Below are 18,489 nucleotides of genomic sequence, written 5' to 3'. Positions count from 1 at the left end.
GGGAATAATGCTATCCCTTATCAAAAATGCCACTCCCCCTCCTCTTTTGCCTTCCTTTCTATCCTTCCTGTAGCTTTGTATCCTGGAACATTCAGCTGCCAGTCCTGCCCATCCCTGAGCCATGTTTCCGTAATTGCTATCATATCCCAGTCCCATGTTCCTAACCATGCCCTGAGTTCATCTGCCTTCCCTGTTAGGCCCCTTGCATTGAAATAAATGCAGTTTAATTTATTAGTCCTACCTTGTCCCTGCCTGCCCTGACTGTTTGACTTACTTCTATTCACAGCTTTACCAGTCTCAGATCGATCTCTTTCCTCACTATCTCCCTGGGTCCCATCCCCCCACCTTACTAGTTTAAATCCTCCCAAGCAGTTCTGGCAAATTTCCCTGCCAGTTTATTAGTTCCCTTCCAATTTAGGTGCAATCCATCCTTCTCGTACAGGTCACTTCTATCCTAAAAGAGATTCCAATGATCCAAAAATGTGAATCCTTCTCCCATACACCAGCTCCTCAGCCATGCATTCATCTGCTCTATCGTCCTATTCCTGCCCTCACTAGCTCATAGAACTGGAAATAATCCAGATATTACTACCCTTGAGGACCTCCTTTTTAAAATTCTACCTAACTCTCTGTAATCTCCCTTCAGAATCTCAATCCTTTCCCTTCCAATGTCGTTGGTTCCAATGTGGACAATGACTTCCTGCTGGCCCCTCTCCCCCGTGAGAACATTCTGCAACCTCTCTGAGACATCCTTGATCCTGGCACCAGGGAAACAACACACCATTCTGCTTTTTCTCTGTTGGCCACAGAAACATCTGTCTGTACCTGGGACTACAGAATCCCCTAACACAATTGATCTCTTGGAAGCCGACGTACCCCTCGTTGCATTAGAGCCAGTCTCAATTCCAGAAACTTGGCTGTTCATGCTACATTCCCCTGAGAATCCATCACCCCCACATTTTCCAAAACAGCATACCTGTTTGAAATGTGTATATCCACAAAAGACTCCTGCACTAGCTGCCTACCTCTCTTACCCTTCTTGGAGTTAACCCATCTATGTGACTGTATCTGAGACTTTCCCCCCTTTCTATAACTGCCATCCATCACATACTGTTGCAAATTCCTCATCGCTTCTATTTGTCTCTCCAACCGATCCACTCGATCTGATAAGATTTGCATCCAACAGCATTTATGGCAGATATAATCCGCAGTAACCCTTAAACTCTCTTTAAACTCCCACATCTAACAAGAAGTACATATCACTGCAAAGGCCATTTTTGCTCCTTCACAATCTACAGACCCAGAAAATAACACCGTCTTATTCCTCTACAGACACTGTCCCAGCTTAAATTAATAGCTATGGCTAATATTTTAAGTTTAATCAAGAGACTTAGCTCCAAAAACATATAATCAGGAAAGAATCCACTATACTCACTACTGCAGCCTTTCTATTGGACAGACTTAAAACAACAATTAACTTATCTGATTCTGTGCTGTGAACTTCGCCCAACAGTTCCTCCAAGATTGGTTGTGAATATTGGCTAAAATGTTTGGTCACATTTTGGATGAAAGAAATATCTCAAAAATGTAGTGTGCTGAGCTTGTCAATCTTAAGTTGTGTCAGAAAAAAAGTTTATTCTTCTCCAGGTATCATCCTCAGAGACTGAGGGATGCTGAGCCATGAATTTTGCAGTGCTTATGTGAATGGGGCAGGGGAAGCAGCCAGGGCCCAAATTTATCTAAACTTGAACAAAGTTCAAAACATACAATTGTTGTAATTCTTAACCACACATAAGCCATCTAGACAACTAAGCTAGATGGTTGCCTATGTAAAAAAGGAATTAATTCCAGATAAAGTGATAGAAATGTTTGTTATAAACATTAGGGATAATTGCCATCCCAACCAAAAATGGAGTTAGGGCAATTGTGTGAACATGATGTTTCATGCATGAGCATCAGGGGATGAACTTCAACAAGCTTAACATGCTGCTCGCTCTTTACTCATGAATGCATGGGTGGGTTCAATCAAATGGTGCAAAGAATGTAGAAAATATCAGCTCTTAAAAGGCCATTGCTTCATTTGTTTGCTGTTGTCTTGTTAACAGGAACAGAAGGTTGTCAAAGGAAAGTGATCAAAACTGTCACTTTTGATAATGAAATATATGGTGGTCTCTGGGAAGACGAAAATGGTAATGTGTTGGAGAGAGGAAAGCTTTCCTATGCACATCAATAAGTAGCATGCATCACAAGAGCAGGTGTTTTAAAACAAAGATTGTCCACAATTTGATAATGGAAATTAAGTTTGCACCCATTGTGTTCATGTCACAGGTTCTTTGCTACAAACATAACACAGCATTAATTCTGGAGCAGAAGAAGCACTGATGTGACACAACACATCTTACCCACCTTTCCATAATGTTTCAACTTAGTCTTTGTGACTTCAAGCCACTTGAAACTGCTTGTACATTATGCAATCAAGTATCACTAGAAGGTAAAATGTAAGATTGTGCCTTGAACAAATATCGAATGTGTACTGTATATCTGTTATTACATGGAAAGGTAATATACAATCAGAAAGGAAGAAAATGGACTAGTGGAAATCCTATCAACTTCCTTAATTTTGAACCATTATGTGAAGACAGACCTCAAATTAATGGAAATGGCACAAGCTAATGCTATGACCAGGTAGAAATCCAACAAATTCATTCAGTAACAGCTGCCCATCTGCAGCATGACCTTCAATATCAACACTGTTGCTGTGCACAGAATTATATCAAGTACCAATCATGTCAAATCAGGCTTCTCTTTTCATGTAGGGAGTGACACCAAAGATGAACATAAGATAAACCTATAAAACATCCTACCATGCAGGAATAAAATCAATGCATTGGAAAATAGAGGCTCAAAAGAGAGTGTTTAAAAACACAGAGCACAACGGAGGAGTAATTTCAACGGGCAGATGAGCAATAGCAAAGTTATTAAAAGGCCAGGCCGGTTTTCATTGTACAAGACTTTACTTCAGCAGTGCTGTCTTCCAAGTCTATCAAAGTCAGAATCTTTGTATTCTTTGAGGCATTCTTGTAAGCTCCTTTTTAATTGGTAGAGAAACAAAGATTTATGATCTGTATGAATGACCACTTTCAAACAACAAATATAATCTGAAAAACTCTTATAAACCCACCTGACTGAGACAGGCTCCTTCTCAAGCGCCACATATCATGTTTCTGTATCAGATCATGCTCATGGAGCAAAATAGACTGACTTGTGACACCCATCAGCTACTCATGGAACAGAATGCTCTGAAACATACAGCTGAACCATCAGCAGCTATTATTGATGGAAATAAAGGATTACAATGCAGTAAGACATCTGTAAATATCAATATTTTCTTAATCTTCAATGAGGATTCCAACAATAACTTTGTGACCTCCTGACAAGTTGGCTCAAGGGTTGCTAGGAAGGCAGCAGTTTTGCAAATTGATTCACCACAGCCAAGATTCTTTGAAGATCCTGGACTGACTTTGAAGTGGCAAACTCTGTAATGGCTTTAATCATCAGAGGATTTGCCATTCACTTCTGAAGAGTCTCAAAAAGTGTTGGATTATTTGGAGAATTTACACTTTCATTAAGTGTGAGACCTTCTTCAAGTAGATGCTTTAACACTGAATGTACTTTGATCTTGTTCTTCAACCAATGCCTCATGTGCGTCATCCAATTAACATATGACTCCATGAAAATCTTTAAAATGGTTTATATAGTTTGTTGGAAAATCTCTGAAGCAGATGTAATTCTAAACCAGTCATCCATTAAAATAATATCTTACTAAGCGAGCTATCTATGTGGTCAGCAATCTTAATTGATCATCAATAGCTTTGTCAGAATCCACTATCTGCATCAAATTTCATGAAAACTCTGCTTTTGTATAATTTAGGTTGTCAACAACAGACAGAAGGTGAATTTCCTTGCTGCTGCATTGTTGAGTTCATGCAAGTTCAACAAAAATTGGAAAAGCACCATTAGGCTTGGGTACAGTAACTATGCCCAAAAATCCACTCTGTTGATTTTGTAACTAAGAAAATATTGTCCATTTGTGTAATTTTGACAAGTTAGTTCTCAACTTGTTTCATCGAGATCAAAAGTTACATGACACCAGGTTATAGCCCAACAGGTTTATTTGAAATCTCAAGCTTTTAAAGCGCAGCCCATTCCTCCTTCACCTGATGAAGGGGCTGCACTCTGAAAGCTTGTGATTCCACATAAACTGTTGGACTATAACCTAGTGTTGTGTGACTTTTGACCTTGTCCGCCTCAGTCCAACAACGGCACCTCCACATCATGTTTCATTAAGGGATGCAGTAACTTCTGGGATATATAAAGATTTAAGGGTGTCATATCTGCCTTCAGCATAATGCTGCATTCAATTCTGGACTTTCTGAAACCTTTGAACAAATATGGAATTGAGTCAAGATGTTCAATCAGGTGATACAATCATGATAGTCTGACCAGCCTCCTTCTTTGACGTAACAGCACTGTGATTCTCAGCATTGTAGGGTTACTCCAAATGAAGCAGTTATCAGTAATGTGCTGGGTTAAAAGGTATCTGCAGTGGGACTTTGTTTTGCAATAGTAAGTAAAGCATAAAACTAAATATGTGTACTAAATAAAATTGAAACATTATGAATAATGATTCTCACTTTAAAAATCAAAGTGCTGAAGACCAGTATGAGATATTTCAGTAACATGGATTTTAAACAGACAATCAGAGGTGAGAGAGTGAAACACTGAAATATATGACAGAGTTTGGTGTAGGATAAACTTACATGAAGACCGCTGCACTTAAGGATTTAAAGATATTTTTACATGCAACATGTGAGCTCTCTAAAAGGCTCAACAATATACACAGTCAGTCTGGTGTTTGGTGAATTGGATGTTCAAACCTACTCATCTGATAAAGTGAAGTGTGCTTATAAAATATGCTTCAGAGAAATAATTCTCACACATGAAAAGTATGAATTAATACCGTTAGGTGCAATTGTGAACTATTGCGGTCGTGGAAGCTAACAAATTTTACACTCCAATGTGACAGATCCTGAAATAAATATTTTCTAAAAAGAACAAACCAATGTATTGTTCATCAACAGCTAACTCAGTTGCTTATGTATTTTGAAGTTTACACAACATTCATGGTAATCTCTAATATTACTGTTTTAAAGAACATAAGGAAAACACAATCTGAGTCTGCAAGAGGAGCTTGCCATTAGCGTGACAAAATCAGTGATGAGAGCCAGCAAGCCAGGACCTGTTAAGAGTGCTCAAATCATTGGCAGCAAAATAAAGCAGGTTTTCAATTCATATTTGACCTTGTCTCAACAAAACATCAATCAGTTGACCTCTCAAGAGATTGCCAGGTGATGTGGTTACTTCATCATGTGAAGTATTAGAGCATCCAATTCATTAAACACATGGGTTTTTTTTGTTGCAGCCCCTGGCCACACTATTATAGAGCTCAAGAATCAGCTGAAACATCTGTTTGTAAGAGATTAAGGCAACTATCTGTGGGGAAAGCAGCAGTGCTGAACCCAAAAGAATTTGTACAGCAAGCTTAGCATTTGTAAGACTAAGAGAGGGCTGTACGGTAAAGCACTCCTTATCAGGCAAGACAGCTGCAGTGCTGTTAAGATCCTAGTATTTGATAATAATTCTGTCTGTTGCATAAGTTTATTGAATCTTTGTTTTGATTCTTCTATCAAGCACCATAAATTGTTGCTGTCACAGATAATCCTAATCTCTCAGTTCTCTTAAAATAAAGATAGTATGGATAATAGCATTAAACAGAAGGCAAAGGAATTAGAAATTCTCCTGCATTATTCTGATCATGATTATGTATAATTGAAGATAGAGAATAGAATTCTGATATGTGTCATATTGAGCATAAGGGCCTGAATGACTAGCTGGTAAAGTCAACAAACCCTCTGGACTTTAAGATCAACAGACATGCAGAATTTAGCTCCTCTTTTTCAATTTGATGCAAGTCAGGGTGAAAGTGATCATATTATTGCCTCTGTTGAATAAGACATTTTGTGAACTCCTTAACATTTCTATAGATAGCAAACTAGCTTCTATTGATGAGGTTATAAGTGCTACCCTGGAAGGAACCACTGTAAAAGAAAAATGCTGAGTTGCCTTTGGCCGTCACTGACATAGTTGTTTAATGGTGCCTGAGACATTTATGAGCATGATGGCTCTGTGCTGGCCTACTAATCCTCATATTACACTGTATTAGGAACAGCTTTGCCACCAGGTATGTTGTTTACTAGCAGAATCTAATATTCTGCTACCTGGCACCATTGGTGGCCCTCTCTAATCATGCTGATCCTCTTCTGCCAATAGCATTAACAGTACAGCTCAAAAACCAATATTTAAAGGATGTAAAAAAGTGTATTTTGCAGCTTAAATATGGCACAGTTCAACTATTGAAACCAATAAACCAAAAAATACCTTCTGCATATGCAACATAGTAGTCCACTGCCTAGGCAATAAATCAGCTTTGGAGTACTTCCCACACAATTGTTTATTTATGTTGCCAGTAATAATCTAATCAACATAGTCAGTGCAGCAGTCCTGACAATCCACTTACTCTGAATTGTTAACACGTGAAAATGTGTAGGAGCCTTATGCTACTGAAATTACTTCCCTGTTACTCACAAATAGTCGAGCTATTATTTTGAATGCTGAGACTAGTTAATAGGCTTATATTTCTTGACAATATTACTTGTAGTGCCATTGTCTTTTAAAGTCATCTTGCACAATATCTCAAAGTTCAGTTCAAATTCTGATATTTCAAGCCAATGCATTATGACAAATTCAAGCTTATTCCTCAAACAGTTTAAGCTAATCTATAAAAGTAACAACTTAACATGTGTGAATAAATAAAAAAACAAAGTTTATGGAAAATGTTAGGTTCAACTTATCCATCTTCATAAGTATTGCTTTCTGTGAATCATTTAAATCTGTCAGTTGATCAATGTGCTGCAGAATTTGCTATGGCATAAGACTACATTACTATACACACCTCGTAATGACATAAGGTGCAAAGCAGAGTATAAAGGTACCGATGAAAGTACTGATCTTCTTTGTTGCTCTCTGTCTTCGCCGTTTCTGTTCTTCCAGGCAGCGTTGTCTTACACTGCAAAGAAATACAGATAAGCAACTATATATAATATTCCATGAAGTCAGAAACATTTGCTACTAAGAATCACAAAAGAATCACCCCAAAGCATGTCCATTACCGACTAGGCTCAAGTCAGGACAGGGCATCAGATGCCTGGGAACACCACCACTTGCAAGTTCTTCAGCTAGCCACATACAAACCTGCTTTGTAACTATACCTTCATTGTTATAATATTCTGAAATTCACATCTTAACAACACTATGGGTGTTCCTACACTCACAGCACTGCATCAGTTTAAGAAGGCAGTTCACCACCTTCTTCTACAGGGCACTTAGGGATGGCTGATAAATATTGGCCTAACCAATGACATCCATATCTCATGAAAAAATAAAACTCGAACTAGTTTGTAGTTCTGACCCTGAGTCATTCGTAGTAGATTCTAAAACAATTACTCTATTTTGTACTGTAAAATCAACATGTAAGACCATGTTGTTGGGAAAATATACAATTTATAAAGTATTCAGTTATTATCAATATTTAAAATAAGCAAAATTGTTCCAAATATACTTTGCTGTTTATCACCACAGTTATTAAATTCATTCATTTTACAGATAACACTATTCAGTTTACAGAAACAGTAAGGGGAGTAACTAAAAATGAATTCACTTGACAATTAATTATTAAATCAGCACAAATATATATTTAATTATAAGTAAAACTATGTGGCATCCTAGTAATTGAATATATGTAGACTAGATTAAGTATTATTCAAAGATTTTAACAAATTAATGACAAACAAAACCATCTGAATGTATGTATGAACAAACATTAAAAACAGTCTGCACTGAATTCAGTGTTTCACTATTTTATATTTAGCAGATGAATCTGATTAAAAAAATAAAATCGCAATTTTTTAAAATGTGGTTCCAGAAAAAGAGGTTTTTTTTATTCCTTATGTTATTGAACTTAACAAATGTTGAAAAATGGTGGGTGTGATTCCAACTATATATAACCTACATCACTCGTTCCATCCAAATTAAGTTTGACTATGACAAGAGGAAAATAAATTGTGCTGTAGCACATGCTTGCGTCAGTTCCAAGTTTTCATGGTGAGGCTATTTATGGATTCATGTGTTTAAAGAATTTTTTTTCATATGCTATGCTTGCAAAACATGAATCATGTCCTGGACTAAGTGTGATTTGACTTTAAACAATACTTTCACTCTGTCCATTTTAGTGCATAATGAGAATCCAAACTGTTGCAAACTACGATACATTCAGCCCTTCATATGTCACAAGATAGAGCAATCTTGAAATTTGACTATTCCAAAGCTCTCCTGCCTGACCTCCTACATTATACTCTCTGTAACTCTGAGCTCATTTCAATCTCTGTTCCCTGTATTCTAATATGCCATTCTAATATTGAGTTCTCACTGATCTACATTGGCTCATAGTCCTGAGATGGCTTAACGTTAAAATTCTCACTTTTGTTTTCAAATTGCTCTATAATTACATCCCTATCTCTCTCAATGCCCTACAATCCTCCAGTTCTAGCCTCTTCCCTATAAAAGATTGCATTCACTCCACAACTGATCCTCATGCCTTTGGCTGGTTAAGAACAAAGAACAATACAGCACAGGAACAGGCCCTTCAGTCCTCCAAGCCTGTGCTGACACATGTTGCCCTTCCATACTAAAACTGTCTTCACTTACAGGATATATATCCTTCTATTCTTTTCCCATTCATGTATTTGTCCAGGTATTTCTGAATGCTGCTAATATGTCTGCTTTCACCACCTCTGTCAACACATTCCAGGCATTCACCTACCTTTGTGTGAAAAACGGGCCTTGCACATCGCTTTTATCCCCCTCCCACACCCACACCTTGAACTTGTGTCACCTAGTAATTGACCCTTCCAACCTATCCATGCCACTCTATCCATGCCATTCATAATCTTATAAACTTCTATTAGATCATCCCTCAACCTCTTGTGTTCCAATGAAAACAAACCCAGTCTATCAACCTGTCTTCATGGCTAAAATCCTCCATACCAGGCAGCATCCTGGTAAACCTTTTCTGTACCTTCTCCAAAACATCCACATTCTTCAGGTAGTGTGTTGACCAGAACTGCATGCAACATTCCAAGCGTGGCCTAATTAAGTTCTATAAAAGCTCAGCATAATTTTCCTATCCTTCTACTCAATGCCCCTTCCAATAAAGGCAAGCATGCCATAGGCCTTTTTAATTACCGTATCTATCTGCGTTGCCACCTTCAGTGATCTATGAACCTGCGCAACTAGATCCCTTTCTACGTCAACCTTCCTCAGGGTTCTACCGTTCACTGTATAATTTCCACCTGTATTGACCTCCCAAGTGCATCACTTCACATTTGTCGTGGTTAGCTTACAGGAACTTTTGTAAACCTTTCTGCATCTCAAATTCTCTCACCTCTTTTATGACATTCCTTAAAACCTAACTCTGTCACCAAACTTTTGCTGACCTATTATGACACTGACTTATGTGGCTTGTTATAATTTGTGTCTTGTTAACACTGCAATGAAGTACCATGAGATGTTTTTCTGAGATAAAAGCACTGTATGATTCCAGTTGTTGTTCATATCTTTTTCTTTGATTATTGAAAACTTGCATGAAACTCACAGGTACAGGACTATGCCTTTATTTTGAATGGATAATGTGGTTCAATGATGACATGATGAAAATGGGTTGTTGCATAAAAAAAGATATTCCAATTGCCAAAAAAGAACTCAAACTGGGGTAGGACATGAAATGGTTCAAGGAAAGCATTTCTCTTCCCTGAGGTTTGAGGTCAAAACATTTAATTAAATAGTATATTTTATGAAGTGACTAACCATGGATTTTATTTGTTAGTATAGCAGGCATTCCTTATAAACATTGATCACAACATAAATTGGAATGGTAACAATACAACCATTGGTCTGTCATATTCATGCTGACTTCATCTAAGAAGAATTCACCAGCTCTGCAAATTATTTCTCTTCAGAAGAGGTCTGAAGGCCTTGCTGAAACTACCTTTACTATAGTCAAAGGCAGTACATTCCAAGTCCTAAAATGTTTCCCCCTTTTCGTTGTCGCTTCTTTTGTCAATCACCTTAGACCAATGATCTCTGCTCTCAATCCTTCTACCAATGGAAACAGTTTCTGTACATTTTCTCTGTCCAGATTGCTCATGATTTTGAAGATTTGTATCAAATCTCCTCTTACTGTTCTCTTATCTTGGGAAAAGAGCTCCAGCCTCTCCAATCCACACGTAACTATTCATTGTGCAGACCTTTCTTTTGAATCTTTTTTTGTACTCTCTGATGTATTGACAGCTTTCTCTACCTAAGAAAGGATGGGCTTGCCATAAAGGGAATGCAGTAGAGGTACAGTAGACTGATACAGGGATGGCCTATGAGAAGGGATTTGTTTAACTGGGCGTATGGACACGAGTTTAGAAGGATGTTGGGGAAATCTGATTGAAACATATAAAATTCCAATAGGGCTGGATGCACAGAGAGGATGTTTACCCTGACTGGGGAGGCTAATACTAGGAGTCACAATCTCAGGATACAGGGTAAACTAATTGGGAATGAGATTGGGAAAACTGTCTTTGCTGAAAGGATAATGAGCATATGGAATTCCCTATGACAAAACACTATGGAAGCCAAATCATTAAATATATTCAAGAAAAACATTGATATATTTTTAGATTTTAAAGACATCAAGGGATATAGAGAGAAACAAGGAATGGGGCACTGAGATAGAATCTCATTCACAATCATATTGAATGGCAGAGCAGGCTCAAAGGATCAAATGGCCTAATCTTGCTACTAGTTTTTATGTTTCCTAAAATAGGTTCAACACAGTTGGCTGCAGTGCTCCAGTTGAGGCCGATACAACTGCTTTATCATAACTAACTTGCTTTCATGCTCTATTCATATCTTTATGAAACTCATGATCTCATTGGCCTTATTATTTGCTTTCTCAATTGTCCATGCTGCCTTCAGTGACTTTTGTGCATATGTCCACAAGTTCCTCTTTTCTTGTGTCTTCTTAAAATGATACCCCTTGTTTTATGTTGCATTTCTTCAACCTTGCTGCCAAAATTAATAGTTTTGTATTTACCTGTGTTATATTTAATCCATTCCATGCCCACCAATTTCACCAAGCTTTGAAATTTTATGACCATTCCCTCACAGTGCGCAACACTTCAAATTTTAGGTCATCCACAAATTTTGACAATAAGCGTTCCTCCAGTCCAAACTACTAATAGTCACCAGTACTGCCAATTATTAAGCTTTGTATCTATGTTGTTACTGTCTTTTTTATTACACGAATGCTAATTTTGTGAAAAACTGTATTATGTAATGCATTATCAAATGCCTTTTTTAAGTCTATGTACACCATATCAATTGGATTACTTCAACCACCCTTTCTGTCACCTCATCAAAAAAAAAACCTAATGCAAGTTCAATAGACATTATGTGCCCATAACAAATTACTGCCAGCTTTCCTTAACAAATGTTCATTTGCCCAACTGACTTGTAAATTTTGTTCTGAATTATCTTTTCTAAAAGTTTCCCCATCATCAAATTTAAAGTGCTTGACTTGTAGCTTTGTTTATCCTTACAGTTCTTTTTGATCAATGGTACAGTATTTGCAATTCTAGTCCTCTGGCACCAATGTGTATCTAAAATTTATTAGAAAATAAGTCATAATTTGCATATTCCATCAGAATCCTTGGATGCATCTCATTTTAACCTGGAGATTTATCATCTTTAAGCAGTGTAATTAAGACCTTCTGTTTGATTTTGCCAATAAAGTGCCTCAACTACTTTTCTTTTGCTGTGACTTGCTCTGTATGTTCTTCAATGGGAAAGACAGATGCAACGTGTTTTTTTTAGTAATTCATCCTTGCTGTTGTGTTCACGTGGAAATCCTTTTTTTTAGGCCTACAATTACCATATTCCTCTATTTTTCACCTTTTTATCACCTATATGCCTACAGGAGACTTTTATATTCTCGTTCACATTCGTTGTTAGTCTCTCCCCATAGGCTCCCTTTGCTTTTATTTTTCTTTTTACTTTGCCAATAACTCTGCCATATTGAGACTGGCTCCCAATTGTTTTAATCATCCGACAGTTAGCATTTTATTTCTGCTTCATATTCTTTGACTGGGCCAGAATTATCTCTTATTTAAAAGGCTGCCCATTGTCCAATTACGGTCATGTGTGCCAATCGTTGGTTGCAATTTATCTGGAACAGATCTATTCCTACCTCATTGCAGTTGGTTTTCTCCTATTTATTTCTTCTCACTCTAGATCTTTCCTTGAACTTTCTCATTGTCTGCTTAAAGCTTATAACATGAACATCATTATCCTGATGTTTTACCCTACTGACCCCGAGTCCACTTGGCCCACCTTATTCCTAAGAATTGGTTTGAATAATACTTCCATTGGAGTTACACCTCTGCAGAAAATTCCACTGAATATACTCTAGGAATTCTTGGTCCTTATACTCCCAGTATTCCAATGCACATTTGGTTAATTAAAGTCCCCAATTATAAATACTCTATAAATACTGCATCACTCTGTAATTTATTTGAAGATTTGTTTCACTCTAGCTGATGTTCTATAGAGCATGCCTGGCAATGCTATGATATATCTATTGTTCCTTTATTCCAACCAAATCAATGTTGTCCTTGAACCATGAGGGATATTCTCTCCAGTGCTCCATTGCTTAATCAATACTGTCAACTCTCCTTCATTCTCCCTTTTTACTTTTCTGATCATGTGGGTCTCTGAAAGATTTAGTACTCAGTCCTCCCCTTCCTTGAGTCAACTCTCCACTATCGCTTTGTTAAAGAGAGTTCTGGACCCTATTAAAAGTTTGACTTAATCTCGAAATTATGTTTAAACCGGAATCCATTGTCCACATTTTTGATCTGGGGGCTTAAGAAGGAAAATGTATTCTTTCAGAGGCAACTCCAGAAACTTAAGGAACAAATTTATATAAATACACGTGATGATGTACGGCGACTTAATAACATTTTATCTCAAGGTAAAATGTTGTGAGTTTGAAACTTAGATGCCAATTATGATTGTTGGTTTTTCTTAATTTGAGCATTTTCATTTAATCAGAAGACAAAGTTTGGTGTCTTTAACAGAGATAAAATCTTTTTTAATAATGGAGCAAGAAAAAGGGGAAATAATAGTCAAATAAACCCAGACTCTTAACGATTTGCTGAAAAAGAGTCGTATCACTATCACAACAGTAATAATGTCATAATCATTACTTGACTGTTTGGAGGCCGAATAAATCTAGGGAAATTAAAAGAGAAAATGGTGGTAAATCACTTCAGAGAGAGTTCGAAACAAAAATTCTCAGTGTAGTAAACAGATTCGTCGAATGCTTGAGGTAACGGAAAAAAAAGGCGAATTTGTCGGCGCATCCTTTTCATCAGAATTGTGGTAGTCTAGTATCCCCGCGTGCTGTTTTGTCTTTTGGTTGTTTTGGTAAGTGTGATCAGGTGAGGTCGCCTCGGGGAATATGATTTGCAGAACAATGTCCCGCAATCCACTCTGCTGAAGTCACCGAGCTCCAACTCTTGAAAATTGACATTCCGTGGGAACTCTACTCAGTCCAGCAATTTCAAAATAACAAATCTTCCGAAACATAGTCATTGAAATGTTTGGGGATAAAGTCAGGAACACATCACTTGTTGGATCAAGGTTTCTCATTCTTCAGCAAGTATTTTTATACAATTGATACAGTCCGTTTATATTGGGATTTTAAGAAGCTAGGCTGTTAGAAATCATTCCTTTTGCTATGCTTTGAAGTTTGTTGCAAAGTACCTACTGTTAGAATGTACAGTATTTTATTTTTATCATCTGACAATGTTACGAGCGGGGGCTGCCTGAATACGTCAGCTGACGCATAGATCTCCTGCAGAACTAGCACAGCACACACAGGGCTAAGACTTCATTTTCATTAACTTTCTCGAATGCACCCGTCATTTCCAGGTGAATAGCCAGTGCAAAAACAAACCGTGATGGAGGAATGTGTTCTCAAAAGTACAAACATGCAGGAAGAAAGGGAATCTCTGCGGCAATTAAAAGTGATCTCGGAATGTAGATAGTCTAAAATACGTACACGATGATAAACTACTACAACACCTTAGTCATAGACCTGTACACATAGCAGATTAGGGCATCCAGATATGCTATTTGGCAAATATGTGTGTGTGTATATATATATATATATGTGTGTGTGTGTGTGAGACTGTGTGTGAGAGAATGTGTGAGTGTGAGAGAGAGAGTGTGTGTCAATGCTGAGAGAGGATCACTGAAAAAAAACTCTAAAATATATTCATGCAAATGCATTTCTTTATTCAAAAAGAGAGCAGTAAATTCTGTCGGAACTGAAGCACGGTCTGGGTTGCCTACCTTGGATGAATGTCCACCAGTAACACTAGCGTTTGCATGGTGATTACATCTATCCGCTTGCAGTGAAATCGCGCCACTTTCAGCACTTTCAGATAGGTGAAACATAGCACTATTAACGAAAGGAGAAAACTGAGGGCGTGAAAAACTACCGTAAAAACCACAAATTGGGTCTGATCGTCAGTTCGGGTCTGGCAGAGAGTGCAGGAGGCGTATAGGTGGCTGTATCCGACCCAGGATAAACAGATTGCCACAATAGGAAAGGACAGAGAGTGAAACCACGTGTAACCCAGCATGATGGCAGCGTCCTTGTAACGCATCTTGGAATTGTAACTTAAAGGGAAAACCACCGCAATCCATCGATCCGTACTGAGAGCAGCCATGCTTAGCATGGAGTTGGTTACCAGAAAAGTCTCCAAAAAGCCGACCAGTCGGCAGACGGAGTCAGCTCCCGGCTGCTCCTTATTGATGATCCCCACTAAAGTCAACGGCATGTTCAGCACAGTCGTCAACAAGTTACTGAGAGTCAAATTAATGATGAACATCCCAGGGACCTGTTTCCGGATTTCAGCACTGGACAGAAAGCAGATCAGCACCAGGACATTGGACAGCAACGACACGACCATCAGAATTCCCAGGAAGAGCGATAGGATCACCTCTGCTGTGTCCATGGTGTTCGCCGCTCAATGTCCCTTGCAGCCGCTTCTGTCATTCCCAAATCCCAGACAATACATTTTCCTGCAGCTTGGTGCTCGCTCCCCACCTCAGTCAGCCCGCTGTGATTTTGCAGGCGAGTTGCAGTGGCTCCGTGCACGTCACTGGCTCGCAGGAACTCACCGGGCACCGGGGAAGTCCGTCTCACGGAAGCCTCTGGGATGCTCCACGCGGGGCTGAACTCCTGCTCGCTTTGCCCTTGCGAAGAGTTCGCGGGCTCTCCCGTCAGCCCAGCCACAAGTGATCACTGGTTCTTAGAGAAGAGCCGCCCTGACACTTTAGCTCGTTATTATTGGCACACTCACTTCAGTCCCTGCGCTGCTTTGAGTGGGGTGGGGGGGGGGGGGGAAGATTTATTGAGCCTACCTGTCACATGCACGTCTGAGTCACTGAACAACTGTGGTCAAAAGTGCCCAAGTACACTCGAACTAAAGCTGTTCATAATATAGAGCAAGATAACAGTCACAATATCGATAGGCGCAGTAAGTCGATGGTTGTTACCAGAATATCTGATCACTGGTAAAAACTTACCTTACTGTCATTAACTATAGGATTAAACGGATTGCTATACGGTAATCGTTACAACCGAATAATCAGGGACCAACTCATTACCATGGTACATTTAATCAATCAATAAATCCGCTTCTCAGTTAATTGAGCAAGAAGTAATCCTGTTCAAAAAAAAGCAAGCTTTGTGAGAAATCTCAAAGATGTCAGCAGGAATACCCTTCGTTCTGAGAGTTGTTCTTCTCAGGTTGACAGCCACTGAGTCATGCCACCCAACCCTGGCGATAGTTTACACCACACGGACAAGTTGGCACTAGTGTGCACAACACGCACACATACACACATATCACGTGTTCTCAAGTCCTATCCTTATGAGGTGCCTCTCAGAAGTGCGCGGGATGGGAATGGTCACTACTCTGCACAGGAAAGACTTGTGATTTCTACACCACTCATCACAACTCCTACCAAGTCACGACGGGGGGAAAATGAACTCATTTCCTCATCAAAACCGGAGCTTCTCCCATTTCAGGCTGAGTTCACAACCCATCTTATCAACACAAGGTTCTTATTGTGTATCAGCAGAGGCACTTCGTGTACAGTAAGCAGATTGTTACAGTGGTCTCAAGAGTGGCTTCCATTTCGCTTATAGTCGCGAATGATGGGGACAGTATTGCAGTCTTATGGATGGGAAGATGCGTTTCAGGCGGGAAGGGGCAGAGAAATGCAAACAGAACCAAGGAGACATTCAGTAAAATCTCCAGGATTTCTGATGAAGTATAATGCTCTGAGACTAAACCTGAAACCTTAATTGCAAGATGGTGGTGAACAAGGCAACTGTCCTGGGTAAACCTCTCAGCATTGATAAATTAGCGTCTCACATTGTTATTGTTATTTCTTTCAAACCAACCAATCCAAGTGGAGATCGGATATCTTTATAAGGGCGCAAAATGCTCTTAAAGTCCACACGCGATTGCAAAGAATTGGGTGGATATGTCATTATTCCCCACACCACGATCAGAAACTGGAGATAACAATGCAGTTCGCTGTGTTCACTTGCAAATCTGATCGTAACTTCTGATGACTACACGGGTATGTGGATGGTTTACAGATGGCTGTCTCAGATAATATTCCTCCAATTTTTTCCAGAAAATGGCACTGTGTTATTTAACTTAATCATCTCCCAAAATACATTGGTTTAGCTTGCTGTGGTTAGCTTGTTGGACAACATGCACAGGTTATTCTGTATGGACTTGTCTTATGCGCATTCACTTTCTTAACAATATGGTCTGTATTTTGAACCCTTGCACTGAATGATGAGGTGAGGATAATCCTGATGGATATTTCTCAGCCGAAAATTGAGGCCAATCCCGATTGGGTATAGTCCTAATCATGTGGAGGTCAATTTATATGCTGATTATAAGCTTAAACATGTACTCTCACCCCCACATTCCTCAGAAAAAGTTAGGGTTTTGTCCATTCAACTGTAATTATTCACTTAAGAGTATGGTCCATCTTAATCACATATAAACAGACTATATGGCACTGAAGGTAAAAACAATGACTGCAGATGCTGGAAACCAGATTTTGGATTAGTGGTGCTGGAAGAGCACAGCAGTTCAGGCAGCATCCGAGGAGCAGCAAAATCGACGTTTCGGGCAAAAGCCCTTCATCAAAAACAAACTTCTGCAAGTGGGATTGAATCAGATTTTAATTATTCTCGGAAATGTTTGAAAAAAGACAAATTTTCCATGCAGATTTTATTTTTGATCCTTTCATGACTCTCTCTTTACGTTCAATGTTTGTTTTCATCTTCTCTATGTATGTGCTTTGATATCGAGTTCAATATTCAAATTGACATGTATCAATTTAAACAGTACACTACTCATTCACAATTCTTTAATTGATTAAGGCCATGCAGAGTTGTTGTTCTGTTCAGGGATTCTAGATGCATAAGATACTAAGAATATACTATCTTCCTACAGAAGATATTAACTTTTTAGACAATTGACCAAGAGATTGTATTTCCAGTTTAGAAACGATAGGGAAACTTCCGGACAAGCATAACAACTGGGAATGATTAATGTTGTTTGTTCACTGCCCAGAACACAACCTAGTGCAATGTGAAAAGTTATGTACAATTTACTCATCATTGTTATAATCATGTTTGGAAATGGTATTAAAAGTGTGAAGGCTTTGGGAGACCAAATAAAAAAAAAACTGATTGCATTAGGTCAGCAGTGAAAGATTATAGTTTAAAGTAATTTACTAAAGGAGTAGGGGGGAATGAGATTTTTTTATATCAGAAAAGGATTGTTAAGATCTGAACCAAACTTCCTGAAATGTGAGTTACTTCTATATACTTGCTCCAAGAGAACTGATTTGATGGGTTATGTTGGAAAAATTCGGGTATGGCACTAATTTGGAGAGTTGAGAGTGTGGTGCTGGAAAAAGCAGGTCAGACAACATCCGAGGAGCAGGAGAATCGACATTTTGGACATCAGCAATGAGGCTTGTGAGCTAGGGGCCTGAAAGATAAATGGGAGGGGCTGTGGCTAGGCAGGAGGTAGCTGAGAATGCAATAGGTAGATGAAGGTGGGTGGGAAAGTGATACATCAGAGAGGAGGGTGGAGCAGA

At 38.7% G+C, this 18,489-nt stretch overlaps 1 protein-coding gene across 2 annotated transcripts in view; it reads right to left on the bottom strand.

Annotated features, from left to right (window-relative positions):
* The window catches only part of gpr26 (G protein-coupled receptor 26), a 60,674-nt gene extending 45,197 nt beyond the window's left edge, over positions 1-15,477 (bottom strand). For both annotated transcript variants that reach the window (XM_087999195.1, XM_043712661.2), the window contains exons 1-2: positions 14,638-15,477; positions 7,073-7,186 (exon numbers count right to left, since the gene is read on the bottom strand). In XM_087999195.1, the coding sequence (XP_087855321.1) occupies positions 7,073-7,186; positions 14,638-15,305 (782 nt within the window). In that variant the 5' untranslated portion in view covers positions 15,306-15,477. The remainder of the gene's footprint in view (positions 1-7,072; positions 7,187-14,637) is intronic.
* Positions 15,478-18,489: the final 3,012 nt, after the last annotated feature.

This window comes from Chiloscyllium plagiosum, unplaced genomic scaffold, assembly GCF_037043375.1.
Source record: "Chiloscyllium plagiosum isolate Xiang-an unplaced genomic scaffold, Cpla_swu_hap1 HiC_scaffold_22, whole genome shotgun sequence".
Classification (NCBI taxonomy): Eukaryota; Metazoa; Chordata; class Chondrichthyes; order Orectolobiformes; family Hemiscylliidae; genus Chiloscyllium; species Chiloscyllium plagiosum.
The sequence above is the reverse complement of the archived record's forward strand: the minus strand, read 5'-3'. Positions and strand labels throughout refer to the sequence as shown.